Genomic DNA, 23127 nt, shown 5'->3' on the forward strand with positions numbered 1-23127 from the left:
CATTTAAGACAAACATATACAAGGCAAGATATTCTAGGATCCCAAGAAGACAGGCAGCTAGCCTAGCTGTAGCAAAAACTTGAGGTCAGTTATTCGTATTCCTTTATCTACTGCCAGTATTCTAGGAGCTTTCTATGCCTTCTGAAAAAGAATTCCAAAGTATTCCACAGATACATCAACTCCAAGCTTAAGCAACACATTTCACTCTACCTAGGGTTAATAATGGACTGAATAAAAGTCACCACAAGATTTTGTTTAGTAGGCCCTGTTCTTCTCTTGCTAATATCAAGGCCTTGTTTTTCTTCCTCAGGAAATAAAGAAAAATGTAACTAAACCTGCAGCCTAGTTCTGCTTATGAAAAAAAAATTATTTCATGAATGGTTGAAATTTACTCTAAAAACATGGAGAGAGACCTAACAGGTTTTAAAAGACCTTTTAAATCCATTTTTAGAACCCATTAAATATAAAAGATCATCTACGGATTTTGTGCTTCAAACAGAGCTACCATTAAACAATCTCATATATTTGGTGAAGGGTATCCAGTTTGACTACTGTGGCAGCACCACATTAATAGTGGTCAATATTTTCTCAAACCTTAGCGCACCGCATTAATAGTGGTCAATATTTTCTCAAACCTTAGTGAAAAAAAAAGATTAAAGATTTCTTTTCTAATAGCATACCATTACTACAAAAAAATAAGCAAAAATCAAATTAAAATGAAGATCAATCTCTCCCATTAAAGCCAAGCTACTTCATAATTTAATTTAAACAATTACTCAAAAGGATTTAAGGACCCTCAAAACACTCCTTTTTAATTAAAATAATTTCCTAAGAATATTCTTAACAGTTACAGTATGTTATTCTGCCAGTAGTTTACCACAACTGCAAAACATCAACTGGAAGCTAATTACATTGCACTGAAATAATACAGAAAGTAGGGTTTGTAACTCGATATTTCTCATGAATACTAACCATAAAAATACTTGAATTCTATTGCTAATAAATCATTGTAAAATGAATTGACAACTGATAAAAATAACAGATTTATAATGTCATAACCAATGCTAAGTTAAAATTCTGGTGCAATTTCAAATACAAGTATTAAAATTTCCATCTCTGACAACACCTTTTATCTGGATATCCTCATCATCTTGAAAAACTTTTTTATTCCTTAACTATACTTTGTCTCAATTTTTTCCTATCTAAAGTTTAAGCCTTAAACAGCTGGTGTTAGAATGATAATGAAATTATAAGGAAGGAAACAACAGTTGCTACGCTTGAGCTCCCTACGAAACGTGTCTGAGGGAGAAATGCCTTCATCCTCAGGCTACTCTCTGTAATTTCACAAGCATTTTACATATACAAAGGATAGTCACTCACACACTAAGAATCAATTGTTTTCAGAAAGATAATTAAAATGTATCATGGAAGAACTGCGGTAAAAAAGCCTATTACTGACATTTACTAGTTTTGACTAAAAATTTCCATGTCATTACTTTTTAAAGACCACCACTGACTCTTCTGACCCTGCTCCTCACCTTAATTATAAAAAGGCATTCAAAACCAGTGTTAAGTCAAGTATTCCTCCAACAAAACCCCCTCATTTATGTAAGCTCTCAACAGTCAGACATCATAAAATTGAATTCCAAAAGACTTACCAATTCTTTTTACTAAACTGCAGCACTTCTGTCAACAATTGGTTGAGAACTTTATTTCTATCTAATTAATCTAATTCTACAGCAATCAAATTACTTTCTATTTCTCTTCCTCTAGAAATACACTTAAAAAAAAAACCCCAGCATTTACAAGTCTTGGAAACATCATTCTTCAAAATACTGGCATCAACAGTCATTGACTGTAAATGCATAGGTAATTAATTCAGTCCAGCCCAATTATTTTGGCTGTGCAGAGGAACACTGAGTGACAATGTACACTACCATCTCTTTGGCAGCTTACAGGTATGCTGCAATGCACTGGGGAAAGTATCTCAGGGTAACAAGGTATAAGAAGTCTGCTTACAACTTACTCTGATAACTAGCTAACCAGCATGAGGCTTTATTTATTTCAGAAGCAAATTCTTTTCAACACACTGCTTTTCCTTCTTAAAGTTTGTAGAAGTGGTGAAAAAAGGAAGAACCACCTACGGTTTTAATGGCTGACCACCCTCTAACAAGGTACAAGGAGGATTTTTTCATTCACAATCTACATTTTCAAGGACAGATGCGCATCAAGATAACAAAAAGCCGTACAGACTTCTTTTGGAAACAAAGTTACTTAAAACAGCATCAACACCAGGGAAAGTTTGCTCGATTAAAAAGGAACAAGCAAGAGATTCAAAGCCTTAAAACAAACTTACATTACACAACACTTCCATTTGAACAATTTGACAGCTTCATGACTGCTCCAAAACACAAAGCAATTCAGCTGCATTGGTTGCCTTTCCCTTCGTCTCTGGCTGAAGCAGTTGTGTGCTCAGATAACACACAAATACAGAGCACCACTGAGCTCCACACCACTCACAAGGGGTCACAGGAAGAGGCATCCCACGTCACACCAGCTTGTGTGATGCTCTCAGAGGGAGCCTCACATCAAGCCAGAAAGTGTATCAAACTATCAAGACGCATTATTGCCTGGCTAAGGCTCTCACAACTAAGAATTCACTCCCACTGGTAAGTAAGCTTAGCATCAAATTTCAGCATGACTAATTAATACACACATGATTTTCTTCCTTCTTCCAAGTGTAGAGGCAAAGCAGTTCAAGACCTATTGTGACCTTTACATATGCAATTATACAATATTATACATGCAGGAAGAGAAGATAAAGACTACTGTTATCTCAAAGCACACATTTAAATATTAATTTCAGAGTCAGAAGTGTTGCAGAACTGAAGAAATGGATGAGGTAGAAATGTGACCAAACCACACCAAATCAGAGACTAAAAATGACACAATAAGCAACTACTACAAAAATAAGTTTTTAGTAGTACAGAAACTTGAAGCTCAAGAAAGGCTGGAAGCTGAAAATAGACATGAACAGAACTTAAGTGTATATTTTTTAATAGAACATATCACTAGGAACTGGAGACTTTCCCCTTCATTGCTAAAGGCAGAACATTATCAGTCAAGTACACAGAGGTATTAACAATTGTTCTGATCATCAGTTACATAATAACTGCAGCATCTTGTGCAACTTCTTACTTGTCCCACTCGCATTTTCAGCAGCTTTGGCTATTTTCCATTATCCCCACAGAATTAATCTCCTTAGTTGGCAAGTCCTATAGAACCAAGTGTATTTTATGCTTTTGCACAATTGTTTCCCAAGTCACAAGCACAGCTGAATACACTGGCATCACAGCAGTATTTCAGTCAATTTACAGCTGGCAATTAAACGCTACAAAAATTACTTTGCCTTTAAGGATTTTCAAATGTATGTATGTAGACACACACCACAACCATGCATATACATACAATACACTACTAGGGAAAGAATATGCTTTCAACTTTGGTAGATCAGTAAATTCTTTCCTATTACTTGATAAGAAGCAAAATGTCTTTAAGTTGAAGTTTTCCCAGATGAAGCCACTCTATCACCTAATGTTTAATGTGAAACTTTGACCTATCTAAACACAAGGAAGAACATGCTACAGGTGGAGGAGTGCAAAAAGGGCAGTCCAATTCTACTACAACATTTGCATCGATAAATCTGGCCACCATAGGAGCACCATAATTCTGTGGCCAGACCGAAAAATATAGCAGCTCTAAATTCTGTCACAGTGTTATCTAATTGACTGAACCTGCATGATAAAAATAACTTTGCAATTGTATTTATTTACTATGTCTGTCTTAGAACTGAAATTGATTCTTTGAAGCGGACGCATCTCAGTGTCAGAGAAACTTCTGTGCTTTCAGCCTGAGTAAGAGCTGAAGAACATACAAATTCTGTACAGGCTTAAGATCTGACAAGGATGGACTTCACGCACAAAGAAAGTTGCTAACTCATCTATCTTGCTGTCCACAAAGATTTCAATATGTTCCCTTGATGCTTTTGCTTATTCAAAATATAATACAGTTTTGCAATGGTAGCAGTTCTGTCTTAGTAGAAGATCAGATATTTGTACAGCAGATGTATTTCAAAATCACTTTCAGAAGTCACAGAAGTAAGTTCAACAAGAGTTACAACAACCAGTTTGAGTTTTACACAGGATGAGTGTTTTGAAATATGTTAAGATTTCAAGCCATAAAAGAAATTTTAATACAAACTCGAAATCTCCCTAATGCCTAATTAATGACAAAGGCAACAACACCAGTCACAAAGAAGAATCTTATGAAATAACCTAATGAAAGCCTCATTCCAGAAATTACACTATCTCCAAGAAAAAATGCCCAGTGTTTTTCTGAAAGGGCTGGTGGACAGCAGGATGACTCTTTCTATTACAGCTAATCCACACACACATCCCTGCAGTATGGACAAGCATCCTCTGTCATAATATTGACATCTTTAGCTCTCCCTGCAGTACCCAAGATGGGAGGACTTGTGCTCTGCCTTTTGTTCACACTAGGCAGCTGGGAATGCTACCTCACCAACAGACAGGTTTCAGAAAGAACACAGGATAACAACTGCTATCAGAAAAGCAGGTGATAGTAGCAGGTTTTAGAAGACCAAAGTGTGGTCCCAAAAACCATTAAGATCTAGCTCCTCTGTATATATAACAATATACACACCCAGGGTGAATAAAAAGATCACACTTCTTCAACTCAGGGATGAGGGAAAGAAACAGGTTTGACAAATGCTTAAGGAGTCTTGACTGAGGCCAAAACAGTAACTGTACTGTGAAAACATCAACTCTCAGCATTACCACAGATTCTCCCAAATTCTCCCACGGGTTTTGCCGTAGTTCCAGCTGCATAAAAGCAACACTTACAAATTGCTATTTAGCCAAAACAGCCTATCAGAGAGTACCTCACCTACGTAAACTTGTGTTTTACTTTGTAATTAGAACACCAGCCAGCAGAGGGGGCACAAGTTAATAAAATCTATCCTCATAGGAGGTGTTTTGAGTAACAAGATAAACCTGAGGCATGCTCTAGTTGCATACTACCTAAAACACACAGGAACAGGTTAATACCTTCTATCTAAATCCATGTATCTAAAACTCCTAAATATTCTTGTATAAGTACAAACAAGAAGTAATCCCTTAGTGAACTCTAACTTCTTAACATATGTTTCATCCAACAGCTGGTTCATGGTTTCTAGACACAATGGAAGCACATAGTATCATTCTACTACTTACTTTTTTTGCTGCAGACTGCCCATCTTTGGAAAGCTCAGCCACAAACACTGAACTGTATTATGGACATATTCCCTTTACTTTTGAAGCTAACCTTCCCCCCTCCCCCAGTATTCTAACTCAAATTATTTTGACTTTTGGAGAAGACCTTAAAAATAGAGTTTTAAGAAGGCACAGTAGACTTTATCAAGGTCTGAACCCATGCTTCCATTAACACACCATCGCCCTCCGCCCCAAAAAAATGGAAAATACTTTTCAAGCAGTAATGATTTCTCCTGCACTCATACTCCAAAAGCCAACAAAACTGCAACAATTTTACAGTAAGGATAGCTACCAAAGAATATCTTTCCTCCATGAGGCAAGACTACAAAACCTAAATTCAGCTGTCCTCCTCCATAGACTACAGTAAAGTTACTGTAGGCAAATTAATTTCCCATGTTGTAGACAATTCTTTAGTTAACTACTTAACAAATACCTAAGAGTTACTTCAATGCCCAAGACATGGCTAGTCACTGTTTCTTAACTGGAATACTTATGTAGGATTACAGAGCAGTTACATGGTTTCAGTTTCATTTCTTACTAGCATTACAGATTAGGAGTAAATGAAATAATTTTTGTTCACACAGTGTTTGTACATATCACTGTTTGGTGGCATGAAGCTTTCTGCATTTCAGGCAACCAGGAAAAAAATAAGTTATAGACTTAAATAAAAAGAAATTTAAAGAAAAATCAGTTAGCAAAAGGCTTTCAAAGCCAAACACAATTGTAACAGCAGATTTTCCTAAGGCTGAGCCAGAGATCAAACTCCTCAGCATATCAGTTACAGAATTAGAGGAAAATTCTTGAAACAACCATTATGTCCATAACACAGGCTACCTAAGTTCTATTTAAGAAAAGCAAATTTAAGGTATTGAGGAAAATAAATGGAAAGAAAGCAAGTCATTTGCTCCTTGGTATTTTGGACCTGGGCATTATCTCCAAAAATCTTTTTTAAAATAGCCATTTATGACTTCAATTGATTACTGAACCTCCAAACACATCACCTTAAACTAGCCATGTCCAGTCAAAGCTGAACAGCAAAAACCAAAGATCCAGTCAGATATCACTTCTATAACTAGGAATGCTAGAGACAAAACACCTATCTGAATTGCACAAGAGACAGCAAACCCATTTCCAAAAACAAAGTCACAGAAATATATCTAAGCATATCAACTGCTTGCTTTGCTAAAGATTGCAAGTTTGTCTTCTATAGGCAATGATTTCATTGCATATCCATCCTGAAACATGCCACGAGAAAATTCTCTGTGCTTAGTATCATTTTCATAGATGATCATAACTTTACACATTGAGTTTCCAAGTCTGGCATTGAATGAACTGCTTAAAGACTATTTAGTTGCACAACTTCAGCCATTTTGGAACTCCCTCATAAAGTTTATGCCAAGAACAAAACCAAACCTAACAGCAAGAAAACAAAAGAGGCAACTCAAAGCAGCCTGAAAATGATTTTCAATGCAAGAACAGATCATTTTGGAATACACAATCTCCATACTAAATAATAAACACATGAAAACAGAAGGCATGTGTTAAGGAAGCAGTTTAAGGCTCTGTTTGTGTTGAACAATAAAGGAATGATGAATACATTAGATTTACTAAGACCTCAAGCTTAAAACCTCAAGATACTTTCATGTGCCTAAATCAGAGAAGTCCCAACATTAGTAAGTCACGGAGTTTCAAAAACCACAGGTTAATATATATGTTTGCCCTCTTTCTTTCATTTAAGAACAGATCTAATTGAGTTTTAAATATCACATTATATAAGTGATAATTTCTTGATTAACTAGTAAGTGTTCCAATTTAGATTAGGTCCTTAGTAAGTTTCAAAAACAATTCAAGTCCTTCAATCTTTCACAATTACATCACAGTTAAAAAAAAACATGCATAGAACAGGGATTTTATATACAATGAATTCCAGCAAGTAACTAAGCAATGAAAAATCACATTAAAATGAAACACAAAATGCCACTAGCATTTGAAACACTTAAGTACTGATGTGACAGATGTATAATGCCAGAAGGGGAAGAACTTTTTCTTAAATGAAATTAAATTATTTACCTAAGCAGCAAAATCAACTGCAATCACAACTTGTATCTTATTTTTAAGGTAACTTATAGAAAAAGATGCACCTTATCAGTTAGTTACAGATTAATAAATGCATCACTACTGGAATCATCTGAAATTGGATAATCAGCCAATAAGTTACAGGAGTTTTTGAAGTTATTTGCGTGAGCATAGTAAATGTGAGCTGCTAAAAATAGGTTCTATTTGAGCCTTTATAAACTTTTTCTAAGAAAAATAAATTAACACAATCCATACCAAACATAACTTTAAAGTCAGTTCCAATGACTCTGAGTTTAAGATGATTTTGGTTTTATTTCCTAAAAATATTTCTGAATGTTTTATTCCAAAAATAACTGACCTTGCCAAGCCCTGGATCAAGTCCCTAATTACAGAAGCCTCTCTGCTTCACAGCAATGACCTTACACAGCTGGTTCTGGCTCAGTCAGTGCAATTCACAGACTAAGCCAGGCCTCTGCTCTCCATATGCTAGAGAAGGGTAACAAGTCCTACAGCTGCCCACACACTAGTTAGAGGGGAAAAAACCTAACCAAAATACACACCACCAAGAAGAAGAGACAGACTTGTTTACAAAAATCTCCCCACAAATTAGGGGGTTAATAATCCAGAGTACTGATAAACTGACTAAAAGTAGCTTATTGACCTATGAACACAGAGCAATTCTTCAGAATAACTTCCCAACGACTCCCCCACAATTCCTTCCTGGAGTTTACCACCACAACAGCAGGAGCAACTTGGCTGTTCTAAACCAATTCTGAACCACCACAGTTCAGTCCAGTTTATTAATGTCACTGATCAATCACTGATTTATTTTACTACATGAAGTCACACAACTTGAAGCAAAGTTAGTGCAACTATGAACCCATGAGAGGCCGCGAGTTCCAGAGCAGTGATCTAGGCTGAGTGTGCCTAACAGAAGATGCACACAATCAAGTTGGGATTCTGGGATTCAAAGATAGGAGGGCAGAACTGTTGCAATGGAGATGACCACTTTTCACTCATTCTGTATACTGAGCATCAGAAAACACCATCAGTGCCCTATGTGAGTCCAGTGACATATTCTGTATTTGTTCAATATAACTGGACAAAATGCAGAGTATGCAAATAAATTATGAATGAACATGTTACGGCACTGCCCCTTCCAAATCAAATTTGTTGATCCTTGAAATTTGAAAATCCTCTTTCTGCTACTGGAACAGATTGATGAAAATGTTTGCATTGGAAAAAATTAAATACTTCATGAAAGTTTCAAATTCTTTAAAAACATACTGGATTGGAACTAGACAAGTGATTTTAAAAACATTTAAGACTTTGGCTGAACTCTGTTGTGCTGTGAGTGTTAAAGGGCAAGCAGTTCCACATCACAATGTGAGAAAAAAACCTTAACAATGCCTGCTGTAGCTCTCACTAGAGGGTATTCTAAAACAAGGACAGCATGTTTAAATGTTATGGTCTAAAAGGCGTAAGTTCAAACCAATATGCTTAATTTCACCACACAGCAGATGAGAATGATTTTTACCAGCACTTCACATACAGATCTTTGACATCAGCAGGCATACAGGTTCATGTTAAATCTATTGCCATTCCACAGAAAATATGAGACTGCGAGAAAGCCTCTCATATTTCTGCCATTATTACACTTACACTTGTGATGTTTTTTACTACTGTCTGAAATTCTCCTATTTTGTTTTCTTGGGGGAGGGGGGCAAAAAAAAGAGACCAGGAGAGCTACTCTAGAAGTGTAAATCTCTGCCTCTACTAACATGAGAAGCAAACTGCATGTGCAACTGTGCCAGCATGACAAAGCAGGAAATGCTAACCTAAACTTTGGTTCCAAATTTGGAGGCACATGCAGCACAGGCCATTTCAGTGCAGTGCATTATGATCCCAAAATACCAAGACAAAAGCCATACTTCAAAGGATTTTGACTTTTGAGAGTAACAAAATCCAGTAACAAGCCTCAAAAGTCTCTTGGGAAAATAAAACTGCTCCACAATTTAAAGAAAACAGAACATATCACTGCAGAAGCATAATGTAGTCCATGTTAGGGAACAGCATTTCTTTCACATGTGATTTTTGTGATTTTATAAGCTCAGGAGATCCTAGACAAGCATATAAGCAAGCAGTCAGCCTAGAATGTGTGACTTAGAGCTGTCTTGTGTCTACAAGTATGATTAGACATTATCTGCTAGTTACACTGTTTACCTGTATTTGGAATACTACAGTATTTATGCCATTGTGGCAAAGGACCCTGAACTCTACAGACCAATGCCAAGTTTTACTGGGAGAACACATCAGCAGTTATGCTACTGTAGCTATAAATAGGTCTAAACCTATACTCAGAAAGAACTGTCAAGCAGCAGTTAACCTAAGACTGTGTTGTTTGATGGCCATACATGGCATGACAAAAACACTTGGAAAAAACTTATTTAACAATGCCATCATATGCAGGATACTTTGCAACTGCCAGCTCTGAGTGTATTCTTATTTGGATTTTAGTTTTTTCTTCAAAAGATTCTAGTTATGCTTCTGCTCATATGTGATATACACTACAGAATAAAAGGCTTTCACCAGGACGGTACACAGCCTGGTAAGCCACCCAAACCGTGTTTCTTGTGCTAATCTAAATCCAGGCAGCATCTTATTCATCACTGTGAATGAAAAATATCTAGTCTAAATCCATTTGTATTAGACACATTAGTTGACTTTTCTGTTTCAGAGCAACAAAGTTAGCATGTGCTTTTGTTACATTAGATTAGTTTAAAAGCCAAACTCATCTCATAGCAGTAGTAATGCTGCTGAAAAATGTGCAAGATACTCTAGTGAGATTTTAAAAACTCATAAAAAGCTTGTATTATTGAAAAGCACTTTCTATATGCAGTATTAAAGCAATTTCACCCTGAAAAAATATTAAAAATACTTTGAAATCCATTCAGTTAAGTGTATTTTATCCTCTCAAACCTTATTCTATGCTATACTGCTGAAAAAACAGTAAGAGACTTTCAGCATTTCACAAATAACAGGCAACATGAAACACATAGGGTATCAATAAATCAGAGTTTTAACAATTTCAAACATCCATCAGATTCCATCTTTGGTAGAGCTATGCTGGTCGTTGGCACGCGAGTATCAAAACACCATTGATACATATTTTACCTGCCTTAGATTCAGTGCTTAGGCTTAGAAACCTCACTACAAACTGCAAGTAATTGAAGCTGATGGTTTATTTCAACCACTTGTTTACATTTTCACTCTACCATAACAGCAGCTACATTTTGAATGCTTTCTGTTTCCACAGAAACATCTATCAGTATTTAAATTTTCTATGAACTATAACAAGCTGCACATTTGCTATACTGAAAACTATTTGGTTAAACCATGACTACTCATATCCTGCTGAACAAGCCATAGTTGCAAGAGCTAAGAGTGTACTTCAAGAGGACAAAAAACCTGCCAGTAAAAGGCTGGGTATTTCAGACTACCTGAAATAATGGAAAAGCTGAACTGGAGAAAATAAGGAGTCAATTATCTAAGTGTAAACTGGGCTAATGAAGTACAATATTTTGTGTGATGCGACAAACTTATTGAATTTAGTGTGTTTAAACTGATTTCTTCCTGGAGACATCCAAATGCTGTATTTTTTTCCCTAAGCTCTCCACAAAAATGCAGGAGGTGAAAAGGATCACTATTTTTAGTAAATGCTAAAAGCTGACACCCTATTTGAAGGTTTATTCTTCTGCTGTAATCACCACAAAGCATATTAAAGGAGAAGAAAGCTATTAGATCCAAGCAGTAAAACACTGGAATTATCAATCTGAACATGCTGCAAAAGGAACAGCCACCTTAAAATGTGTACTTTTCAAAACCTTTTTTTTTTTCAAAAACCTCCAAAAACAATCGGATCTAGCAACTCCTCAGTAAGACAAAATATTTATAGAGCCCTATCATAGCATTTATATCAGAACTAGCTTATGAAAAAATCTTCCAGGCTCTTGACAATTGAAGTGTGTTGACAGTGTCCTTTAAGATCTAAATGTGAGATCCTGTGATCAGCTGATCACATGGTAACTCAATCATTGCATATGCAATATGATAAAGACTCATAATAAAAATCCAAACATTAAAGTAGCAAGAAAATATGAAGCAGATTTTCCCCAACTCCAGAATGACCCTTCAGCCATCATTCTTGTTCAGAAGGTCAGCTGATGGAGAACTCTGATCAACTCTGAAAGAAATGGAGTATACTGAGTCACTCTGCCGTTTAAACCAACAGTTTGCACTCAGCAGGGGTACAAGGTATCACTGGTGGAGACACAACCAGACAATCCCATCAGGCTTGTATCATGTCTTGTCATTAGCATGTGTAAGAAGAGTCTGGTTTACAATTAGTTTTTGTGTAACAAGTGGATCTTGGCAAATAACTTAGAAGTTTGTCAATACACCAAAATACAAGCATGACAGTCAAAAGATGTTTAGCCAGAGCAATTTCCCACAGAAGATTAATAAGTTTGGATTTTATTGTGTCACATAATACCACACCTAAGATGGTCTGTATGTTGCTATTTTTTGTAAGATTATCTTCTCTTACTATGATATAATCAACTATCTGCCTGCTAAATTTCAGCTAACTACTCTTTTATAGTGTTAATATTGGTAGCTGCTTTAGAAAAACAGTTAAGCAGCAATTTATGTTCTGAGTGAAAACTATTTAAAATGCAACTGAGCATTCTGACCACTTTTATTTTCCTGGATTTTTAAGTTTCTCATACTAAGTATGGTTAAACACTGATTTGTCTGGACTAAATTTTAGGTGGTAGTAGGACAATGACAGGCTATCAAACCATAGTTTTAAAGACCAATGTGAAGATGAAGACAATTAGCTGCCCTAGAACTCATCCTGCAAATGCTGAAGGATCAGTTAAATGTTGTAGAATTTGATTTTTTTTTAATTGCTATTTTGGTTAGAAGAGCCAAAATGGGAACCTTTGACTTCAGCAGCAGATGACCAGCCACTTGCAACAGAGTAATCTATTTTTGCAGATGCTAAAAAGAGTTAGAATTTCTATTTAGTCACCTGACTGCACATTGTGAATACCTCTTCAACGGCCAGCTCCACACATGGAATGGAGCAAAAACGTGCTTAAGTGACAGTGGGTTCAAGCCCAGACAGACAGACAACCCAAACAGATCAGACAAAGAAAAAGTCACTGCTTCACAGGCAAAAGAGCAGCTATTGCAGTAATGAACACTACGAGTGAGTCAAAATAATAATGGCAACTCAACTGCCCACTTGAGTAGTTGAGCACAACTGGCTCACTTAGAGCAAATTATTTGACATGGGTTTAATTAGAATAATTATCAGTAGCAATGGGAAAGAACAATATTTTGTGTATGGGCCTACAGGGGTTAAGTGTTCAAGAATATAGCTCCTGTAACTAAACAAAAATATCAGAAAAATGGGAAAATCACACACAGCTGTATGAGGACATCAGATGGCCACAGGAAAAAACCTCATGTGTGGAACTAGCCCTTTTTTAAAGTTTCATCACTAAACAAGCATTTTAAAAACGTTTAGGCTCACTTGACCATTGCATGGTAAAGCCATACAATGCAGCATGATGAATTTCCTTCAAAAACACATGTGGCATGTTATCACAAACTCTGCTTAGACTGGGAAATAGCGGGGGAAGAAGAGGGACTTATGTTCACAATCACATACCCATGTTAAATACTGTACTAAGTACTAATCCTCAGATAGTGGACACAGAATTACATGAGAATAACAAACAAAAAGGGGAGATTCAAGTTGGTATGCCCCAGAAAAGTATTAGTAGCATCCTTCATGTGAAACAAATCCAAGCTTTGATCCAGCAGCAGAAAGAACTCTGAGTCCTAAGGCACACACTTAACCTACAATGTCTGTATTTTAGCAGCTCACACTAATGAGCATGAGAATGCTGGCCCACACCAAAAACTCCTGCTTTAAAGGGATAGTTGAAATAGAGAAATTAAAAAAGCACAGCTTCTCAATGCTCTGATACACTTCAGGCTCATAAAAATACATGTATTCAGAGAATTGTTGTGGTAAACTCACTGGAAAGAAAGTGTTTTGAAAAAGTGCCCCTTCCAGTACTTTTGGACATGCAGTGTTGTTAGAAAAATGGCTCATCTCCCAAACTGTTCAGCACTGTACAGAGAAAACAAAGTTTTCATAACCCTATCAGGCTCACCAGCTAAGGTACTGAACACAGACTCAACAAGAAAAGGAAAAATTTGAACTGAAAAGGTCAACTTGGAGGCTGTATCATAGCTTAAAAACTGAGACACGATTGAAATTAAAGAACAAAAAAGTAACTCAAACTCACTGGCTGTATTTCTTCAAGCTAGCCGAGCTCTGCTTACATTTTGAAGCCCCTATATTGAATATTCCATGAAGATGCCACTTTGGACAACTAGCTAATTGCTGTCTCTGGGAAGTTTGTGTTTTAATATTTTTCCACCTAGTAACAGCCAACCTACCTGCCCATAGTTGTCTATGCCAGTTACTAATCTATTTAAGTTTAATAAATCAAAAGCTGTCCTTAGGGACTGGCCAAGAGTCGTAAGTCCTTCAGCCTGAAGGTTTTTCAGTTCATTCATAAACGTTGCATGGTTTTCCTTCCAGCCAGCCTGCAAAGGGAAATGTGAAAAGATTTATTCTGCAGATACGAGTTTTGCTTTCCTGTTAGGCTACAAAGAGCCTCCCCTGCTGCACGCAGCTCACTACAAACGATAATGAAATACTTCAGAAGTTAGTATTTGATGTTGCTCCAAAAAGCCTGAAATTGTGAACTTCTCTTAATCCTTAGAACTCCCCATTTACCAAACGAGCATTTTTGCTTAGTTCCACGGGACAAATTTCTTAGAGGACACGGGTGCCCAAACCTTAGAGTTATTTACATCACCCTCCCAGAGCCCTGCCCAGATGGAAGCCAACTGCGCTGTGAAGCGACCTCCAACAGGTTCACCGTCCTGTGTCATGTGGACCCCCCGCCCCCTTCCCCCGCGCGGTGCGTCCCCCCCCCGCCGCGGCGGGGCCAGGGAAGTGCCGTCCCCTTCCGAGTCCGGGGCTCTCCAGGCTGAAGTCGGTCCTTCCCCCGGCTCGCCCCTTCCCAGCCGAACTCTCCTTGGAGTTGCTGTCACTTCTCCCAAGTTGAATAAATATCCCCCACAGTTCATTGCTGCTCGCACACACCGCACAGGGGAAAAGCGTCGGCCATGTTGATGTCAGCGCCGCCGCCGGAGCCCGTGTGTGCCGCGCTCCCCGGACCGCCGGCAGCCGGGGCGAGGCGGGCAGGGGGCGGACGGGCCGGAAGGAGCCCAGGGAGGAAGGGGGGGTGAGCGGGGGTTACCTTGATAGCGTAGGGAGGCTCCTCGAAAGTGACCAGCATGTACCTGTCTCCCCTGCTGGCCGGGTCCCGGGCTCGGAGCTGCGGCGCGGGGGACAAAGCAGAGGGTGAGCCGAGAGGCGGCGCCGCCGCCGGAGCCCCCCGGCTCGGCCGTCCCCTCCCCTCCCCTCCCTCCCCGCACACACACGCACTCTCTCTCTCGCTCGCTCCCGCCCGCCCTCGCCCCGCGCCCCCGGCCCAGGCAGCCCCCCGCTCCCTGCCGCCCCCTCCCCTCCCCGCGCAGCCACTCTCGCTCGCTTTCTCTTGCCTCCTCTCGCAAGGCAGAGCCCGGTACCTTCATGAAAGTCTCTACAGCGCCTTTGGCTATGTCCAGATAGGTGGTGCCCAGATGGGTGCGCTGGTTCATGGAGGCGGACGTGTCTATCAGGAAGAGTAAGATGGGCATAGTGCGGAGGGGCCGGCGGCCGGACGGCTACATGGACAGCGGGCGGGGGGCTGAGGGGAGAACCGTGGGGGGAGGTGAGGGGAAGGGGAGGAGAGAGAGAAGACGGGGGACGGGAGAGGAGTAAGTGGCTGTGAGTGCTATGCACGGGGAAGGGCGCCTCCCCGCTGCCCCTCTGCCGAGGCGGGGGGGAAGGGGGGGCAGCCCTGCCTGCCCTGCCCTCCTTTGTGTGAGGGGCCTGCTCAGCCCAACACAGGCTGGTTTATGAGGGAGAGGCGGATAGGGCTGCGCTGCTGGCTAACCTTCCCCCCACCGCCACCTTCCTCCTCCACCGCCGCCCGCCCTCCCCTCCCCCTGTTGATGTTACTCAGAAGTTTCAGGCGGAGCAGCCGCAGCCCCACTACCCCGGCACTTTCTCGCTCTGACTGAGGCGCTTCCTCGCTCGCCTCCCGTTTTTAAGGCAGCCTGGGTAGGTCGGCCCTGCCCCTCAAGGACACGTCCCCGTCCCACGTGACTGGCTCTTGGCTCCACCATAGGGCCCCGGTAACCGCTTCTTAGCATATTCAAATCGATGGGGCGGAGCGGCCGCAGCGGGCGCGGGCGGCGGGGGCGCGCAGGCGCAGGCAGGGCGGGGGGGCAGCCGGGGGACACGGGGCAGGGCGGGGAGCGCCGGCGCTGGCAGGGACGCGCCCCGGGGGTGCGCTCCAGGCCCCGGGGTGCGGAGGGGTAGCGCGGGAGGGACGGATGGGGTGAGAGATCTGAGGCCGCCGCCCCTCTCGCTGAGCTATTTTGAGGGCTGCGGGTGACGCGTCCCTCAGGGGCAGTGCCCTGCCTGACCCGCCCGCTCGGGGAGGGCGGGGGGCGGCCCCTGGGGAGCGCCGGGCCGGGCCGGGCCGGGGCGGTAGCTCCGGCGCTGGCGGCTTGTCGCCGCCGGGAGCGGCGGGTGAGTCACGGGGGTGGGAAGGAAGGAAGGAGGGAGGGAAGAGGGCGGGCGCTACCCCCCGCCCCGTCTCCGGGCGCCGCCGCTCTCCTTGAGGCTGCGGGCAGATCCCCACCTGCCCCCGCAGCGGGTGCTGTCCCCTGGCCGCGACGAGGGCCGTGCTTAGGGGCTCCGGGTGACCTGTGCAGAAGCCAGAGAGGTGCCCGCGGAGCCCCTCCGGCCCTGGTGACGAGAGAGCGGGGGGATCGCTCCTCAAGGGAACTTCGGCTCCTGGCAGACAGCTCAGGGGTCGCCTGTCTTGCCCCCTGGGTTTAGGATGGAGAAGACGGTCCGGTACCGTTTTGATGATGAATTCCCAGAGACATGGTCTGGCCTTTCACTCGGTCCTTAGGGGGAAAAAAAACTGGCTAGCCTTAGCTGTGACCTTTTCCCTTCCATACGAGCAGTGATTAATACTAAGGTTTCTGTCATCCATGCAAAGGCACTCCAAATTTACTTCTTATAAATCTTATGATTATGGGCTGTTCCTAAGCAATTAATAATGAAGATCTCTTGGGTTTTGGGTGTTTTTTTGGTTTTGTTTTGGTTTGGTTTTTTTTCCCCAGCAATTGAGTCTGCTGTTTCTGCTCACAGCCTTGGAGCAGTAACTCCAGAGCCATTTCTTAGCATAATCTGTTCAGGAGAATGCTCCGTTTCCTATCTGACTGATTTTTTTTTCTCCCTGATCCAGCTGATGTGCTCCCACAGCTACTGATCTAGAAGGTTTAAAATCACTGTGCTCCTTCCTCCTCCCAAGATAAAATTGGCAGTGTTCTGGCTTGATTCATCTTGGTCTTGCAGGCAAGATTTGTGTCTTGTTGGACAAGAGCTTGATTCGGCTTTTTTGCTATTTTTTTCCTTTTTTAAGACTAATGGAAGATTAGCATTTCTAGGAAGAGAGGGGGATAGAATCACATTTCCATTGCAAATTGGATGCATTTCTATGCCTTCAAGCAGCTTATTTTGGCTTTCCTGTTGGTGCTGCACCTGTGACCTGTGCCGGCTTTGGGGTGAAATCAAGGACACTTCCTTTCAGCCCAGTTTACCATTCAAGGCCATTAAAATATCTCCAATCTTAAGGACCCTGGGAGAGCTGGGAAGGAATCTTTGGAGTTGGTGCAGTCCAAAATACAGCAACTTTGGCAGTAATTTCTTTTACTATGATTATTCCTCTCTGTGGATTGTGCTGCTGTTGGTGAGAAGTGACCAAGCTCATGTGTACCCAGTGGCTCTTGAGCAGCTTGTATCTTTCCAGCAGTTCAGTATTAGAGCTCTAGCAGTGGCACTGGGTCTCATGACCTGCAGCAAGGCTGTTCTGGTACAGGTTCTACTGTTTAGTCTGAATCCCTCCTGTGAGAGGGAGATAACTTGCAGGTCCCACAGAGGCCATATTGCTGGGTTACCCTGGAATCAAGCAGCATGCTAGTCCCTGTTACCCAGTAAAACATTTGAACTATCAGTGAGGCTTGGTTCACAGTCATTTTCTCTCCACAGAGGTATTTTGGGACACCTTCTGTCCCCTCAGGTCCCCAAAGAAATTTAAAAGTACCTTATGCAGCTCCTAAGGTAAGCAAGACTGGCTGCTGGAAGAGTAGTCTCCCTAAGGTGGTGGGATTCAAGTTGTGGGCTGCAGTGCTGCTTAAGCAAATCACACCTTAGGATTAGTAATTTCATTTGGGAGTAATGTTGACTGAGTGTATCATTATGTCCTTTAATTGGCTTCCTTTTAAGTTTCTGAGATAGGCACATTGTTCAGACATGCCATAGTCTCTCTGTTTGTGTGTTGCTGATATTCCACTGACCATCCTAATAAAATCATCATCACTTTTATGTGTAAAACATCATGCATCTTCTTGGGGAACATCTGAAAAATGGGAAACTTCTGGAGTGGTTTGTTCTCCAAAGTGCTGGAAAAGAGGCATTTTAGAATCCTTGTCATACCAAGAAAATGTCATGGTGAGAGGCAACCGGAACCATGAAGACGTTGCATGAATCCGGGAAGGCCATTTGGAATTTTTATGTTTTGTTGCCAGTAAATGAAGAGAGATCAGCGAAAAAGCCACGTTCATTCATGGTGGTAGAATCAGTTATAAGCCAGTATGGATTCTGAGTCAACTTTGAAAATTGCAAGCTGTAGGCATGCTGTAACTGTCTTACCCATGCAAGAGGAAAGTGAGACTGAAGCAGCTGGCCCCACTCTACATCTTGTTCCCTCAGCCCTGGTAATTATCACTGGTGGAAGAATCACACAGAAAAAAACTTATACACAGTTCCAATGGTATTTATACAAAGAAACTAATTTATTATACTTTTCTGTATGCTTTATGCTGTTATCTTTGAGGCCATTTGGAGCATTCAGTCCTTCCTGCTCCTATGCATCTTACATTAGATCTGTATTAGATCTGCTATAGGGCAGAATCACAGCTGGTGTGTGTTGTCCGTAGCAGGCATTGCTACTTTGCTGCTGGGAGCAGGCCAATTTGATTAATACTGAGAAAGATTCTTTCAAAGACAGGTAATCAACCCAAGCCTTAAGTGTGCATCAGTCTCTTGATGTGAGAGTCATAATGGCTGGTACTGCCATCAGAGTCGCATTTATAAATCTGTGTGGGAGAATGGCTGCAAAGGAACAAACCCCAGTGATATTAGTGCTTATGCTCATTTCTGCCAGAGCTGACACAGCTGAGCAGAGAGAGACAGTAAGGCTGCCACTGAAAATAGATGCATCTTTCTTTAACTTTTTTTAAAATATGTTGAGCAAAGTGACACCCCATGCACAGTCCAAATCACGAGCCAGTTCTACCTCTTCTCCTGAGTCAAGATAAATGTTGTCAGCAAGCTTCTGGCTGGAGGAATACTCTTGCTGTCCTTGTGATGCAAAAGATCCATAGAGGTTTGTATTTCTTGTACATTCATGAGGAAGCATGAATGTATATGTATGCCTAAGAATATTTGTTGTCCCTTCTTCAGAGAATAGGTCTTGTCCATTTGGGGACAAATAAGATAGTATTGAAGGTGTAGATTTGCTTTATATTTGAATGCAAAGTCAATAAACCAAAAATAGTCAATAAACCAAAAATCAAATGTAAGTGTAAAAATATACCTAAAAACCCCCATCGTATGAAAAAAGCTGAAGAGCATTTTTCTATCATTTGCTGTTACTGTTTTTCCTTAAATAGCTTCTTCTGCAAGTTGATGTTTTTGAGATTTTTTGTTGAATTATCAGTGTTGGCCTTATTTTGTCCTAAACTTCAGGCTTGAATGGAAGACACTGTGTTAATCACCTTCTAACCGGTCTGAGAACTAAAACTGATAGTTTAACTTTTTTTTTTTTAATTGTCTTTCTCTGCAATCTGGAATTATTTTCACAAAGAAAATTTCCAGATCTTAATCAGTCCAGGTCCTAATGATACAGGGAAATTTTTTGGAGCTTCCTTTAGAATACAGTTCTGTAGCTTTTTAGATTGTCATTATTAAATGCTTTCCCCCCCCCATATTTAACAGTTATGTTTTCCATTTCCTAATTTAATTCTACTGCATATCATTAAAACATACCTCTTTATACAGCATTCTGAGTTTCAATTTATCTTTTAATACTTGTGTCGTCTTTTTTTTTAGTCTTCCTTTGGCCATGTTCTGTGCATTCAACTCACTTGCTTTTTGCTACAAATAAAATTTTATTGCTTACTTGTTTAGCATACATAGCAGCATATATTGTTGGGGGCTTTTGTTTTGTCCTGTTGGGTTTTTTTAGTGGTTTCAATGCAGGGGGGTTTGACCCAAATTTTTTTCCTCTTCCTGAAATCTTTATCAAAGATGAACTGATTTAATGTTATAATTCGGGTAGCCTAGGTAGACAGTAAACTTTTTTTATGTATATTCTAGGACTTGAATCAGGATGCCTATTTTTCCAAGATTTGCAGAGGCAGCTGCCTTCCTTTGAAACTAGCACCTTTTAGAAGCCTGTACTTTGGGTTCCCTAGCACCAGAACACAGTGAAACTACATCTCCCTGCAGAACAATGACCTCTAAAAGAAGTGGCATTCTGGCTTCTCTTGGCCCATCTTCAAAGACAGCCTCTTTTTCATTGTCCATCTATTGGGAAACCCAAAGGATAGCCTTTGAAGCTTCCTAGGGATTTTTGTATTCCCCACCACCCCTCCAGTCATCCAAATCCCTTGCTGCTTCCTGGCATGGGAGTGGGAACCGCAGTGAAGAACAGCGTACCATCCAGGGGAAGAACAGTTAATGTGGAAATGCAAGGAAATGGGTACAACAGGAGCTTGATAGAGCTTGTTGTCTACCTGTGCAGACTGAATGTAGGTACTGGAGACTTAACTTCATCAGTATTTGTGAAGGACTTAGGTACTTCCAAATAAAGTTGTGATGGAAGTGCACAGTATGATTATTTTCAGAGAAAAAACCTGATCTCTTTGAGGTCATCTTACTGTGACAGCAGAATTCAGTCAGTTAATGACTGAGAGGGTGCAAGGCACCTCAATAGAAGACAAGGAGGCTTTTGTCAATAATAAACTGTGTTTAATACACGTTTTCTCTTTACTATTACTTGTCATGGATTGAAAGGTTTTCTAGACTATGCACCGTCTTCCTATGAATTTAACAGTGTTTAACAGAGCAAGACCTCTCCTATTTGGCACCATGGATAAATATAATACGGAAAAAGCTACTTAAACTTTTCAAAATTACAATTGCAATAAGGTAGCACATATGAGAATTCAAATAGATTTACAGTTCTTATCTGTCCTTCCTGATGTGTTACATTGCTCCTCCTTTCATTTAAGTTAGGGTTCTGGTCCAGAACAAAACCCTGTCTCAGCTCTGGGCCTTTCAATTTATTCTGTGTCCCAAGTATCTAAGGTGGTACATCAAGATCCAAAGGGAACAGAAAACACCCTCTAGCATAAACACTCTCTAGCATACAATAAGGTCTGCCTTCCTTCCTGCCTGCCTCCCTCCCTCCCCGCCCTCCCCTCCCATCTCATTTTCCATGCTTGCGATGCTGGTGGCAGCGGCCCATTTGATTACTGATACCAGCAGAATTCCCAGGAAAATATCAGTACAGACTTCTCAGCTTCCCACCAGTCCCCCAGGTCATAAACACAGGAGGGGTTCTCTGCAGTCACTAGACCAACAAGTTTGAGGAAACTTTTGTTTGTTATGCCAGATCAAGAAACATCTCTTGCCAGAGTGGCCAGAGATAATAGTTAGATCTACTGAAAGTTTGACAAAGATAATTTGTAGCAATCTGCTTTGGTTTTGGGGGTTAATGAATGCTCCGCAAAAATACCTGTAAAAATGTTGCCATGCGGGCTTTCCTCAGGATGACAGGAACAGGACTATGATACTTTTCCTCCACAGCACCACTTTTAAATTATCTTTGGGGTGATTGCTACAGCCCTCGCAGGAAAACCTTCCTGGGACACGGATGCCTTGCCTGCACCCACTGACCTGAGCGATCCCCTCTCACTGTTCCAGTGATTGCTTTTGTTCATTCCTCCAAGCATTCCTTCTTGCTTTCACTACCAAGTTTCATTAGCCCTGGAAATCATATCCTTCCTGAAGTGCTGGACCTTCCTGCACATTTCATAGCATAGCAACGTAACTCCATTACCATGGATCCCAGACACAAGCATGCAGAATTTATCTAACTAATCAAGCAGCTAAGGGACACCAATTTCAGCTACAGTCAGCTTGGATTATAAAGCACTTACAGCTAAAATGTAGCCTACAAGCACTTCCCAGGGAGGCAAAGCAATGAGCTGGGGGTTTTGTTTTTTGTGGTTTGTTTGGTTTGGGGTTTTCTAATGGCATATGTAATGTGTATAGTCTTGGTAAACAGACAGAAATATTCATTCCTCCATAAGCTGTTTTCCACTGAGATATCACACCTGCATGTGGTATCTGAGAGCTGGGAGTTCTTTCTTTAAAATATTGCCTCACTGTAGAGGTTTTTTGTCCAGCTTTTACTCTGAATGTGATTATTATGCATTGCCATCTTTTGCCCAAAATCAAAATACACTCTAGAATAAAGATGTACTCAGTTGCTCCCTGCAAAGCAGCTGGCTGATGACTGATGCTGAATGGAATATGGACCAGTTGATCTTTTTCCACTTAGCAGTTAATGAAAACTTAATCAAATCTCAACTAGTAGCTAATTGGAAATCTCTACAAAAGCCATTTATAAAGCACAGACATGGGTCTCCTGGAATACAATTAACCAGATAAAGCCTCTCATCCAGAGAGGAAATCTGTCATCAGTATTTCATGCCTTCACGGACCTATGTCAAGGTGTTTGGGACTGTTGCTGAGCATGTAATTCAAAAGATGCAATTAAAATTGAGGAGATTTTTTTCCATTTTTACTTTTATGTGCTCATTGAAGCCCTGATATAAGGCCTATTTGTCATAGAAAACTTTAGTGGGTACCACAGTGGGCAAGTCTGTCCTGCACCAATTTGCAGAAAAATCATGTCTTGTTTTATAAATCTTTCAAATGAGAAGGAAGGACACTTAAAACACAGCTTTGAAAGTTGCAGAAGGATAATTCTTACTGAGTTAGAGACTACAAAAGCATTTCTTATTAAGAAAAGTTTAAAATTTACTAGAGACCAGCTGACAGCAAACTCTGAATTGCAAGTGTAACCTTTTTTCATAACAGTCTTCACCAAGCAGTGCTATTTTTGTCAGTGATGAGTTTTTTTGTTATTGGAGATGGCTTTCAATTTCATGATGTTGCAATCGGAAAGCCTTGAACGTTTCAGGATCAGTTCTAATATTTTCCTGTTGGTAAGCTCGTTTTAAGGCAACATACCATTTATGGTTATTTTCCAAACATGGGGCCAAAATAAAAAGTCCAAGAAAGCCCATCCCATAA

General features: G+C 40.8%; 1 protein-coding gene across 3 annotated transcripts in view; it reads right to left on the minus strand.

The window, feature by feature from the left end:
• The window catches only part of INTS6 (integrator complex subunit 6), a 38339-nt gene extending 22663 nt beyond the window's left edge, over positions 1-15676 (minus strand). The window contains exons 1-4 of one of the 3 annotated variants that reach the window (XM_030969388.1): positions 15622-15676; positions 15147-15307; positions 14816-14893; positions 13944-14093 (exon numbers count right to left, since the gene is read on the minus strand). In XM_030969388.1, coding sequence (XP_030825248.1) covers positions 13944-14093; positions 14816-14893; positions 15147-15257 — 339 coding nt within the window. In that variant the 5' untranslated portion in view covers positions 15258-15307; positions 15622-15676. Of the gene's footprint in view, positions 1-5564; positions 11650-13943; positions 14094-14815; positions 14894-15146; positions 15582-15621 lie in introns of those variants that run through there. The other 2 variants (XM_030969533.1, XM_030969456.1) reach the window with 2 other exon arrangements.
• Between the last annotated feature and the right edge of the window lie 7451 nt (positions 15677-23127).

Source organism: Camarhynchus parvulus, chromosome 1 (assembly GCF_901933205.1).
Source record: "Camarhynchus parvulus chromosome 1, STF_HiC, whole genome shotgun sequence".
NCBI classification, from domain to species: domain Eukaryota; kingdom Metazoa; phylum Chordata; class Aves; order Passeriformes; family Thraupidae; genus Camarhynchus; species Camarhynchus parvulus.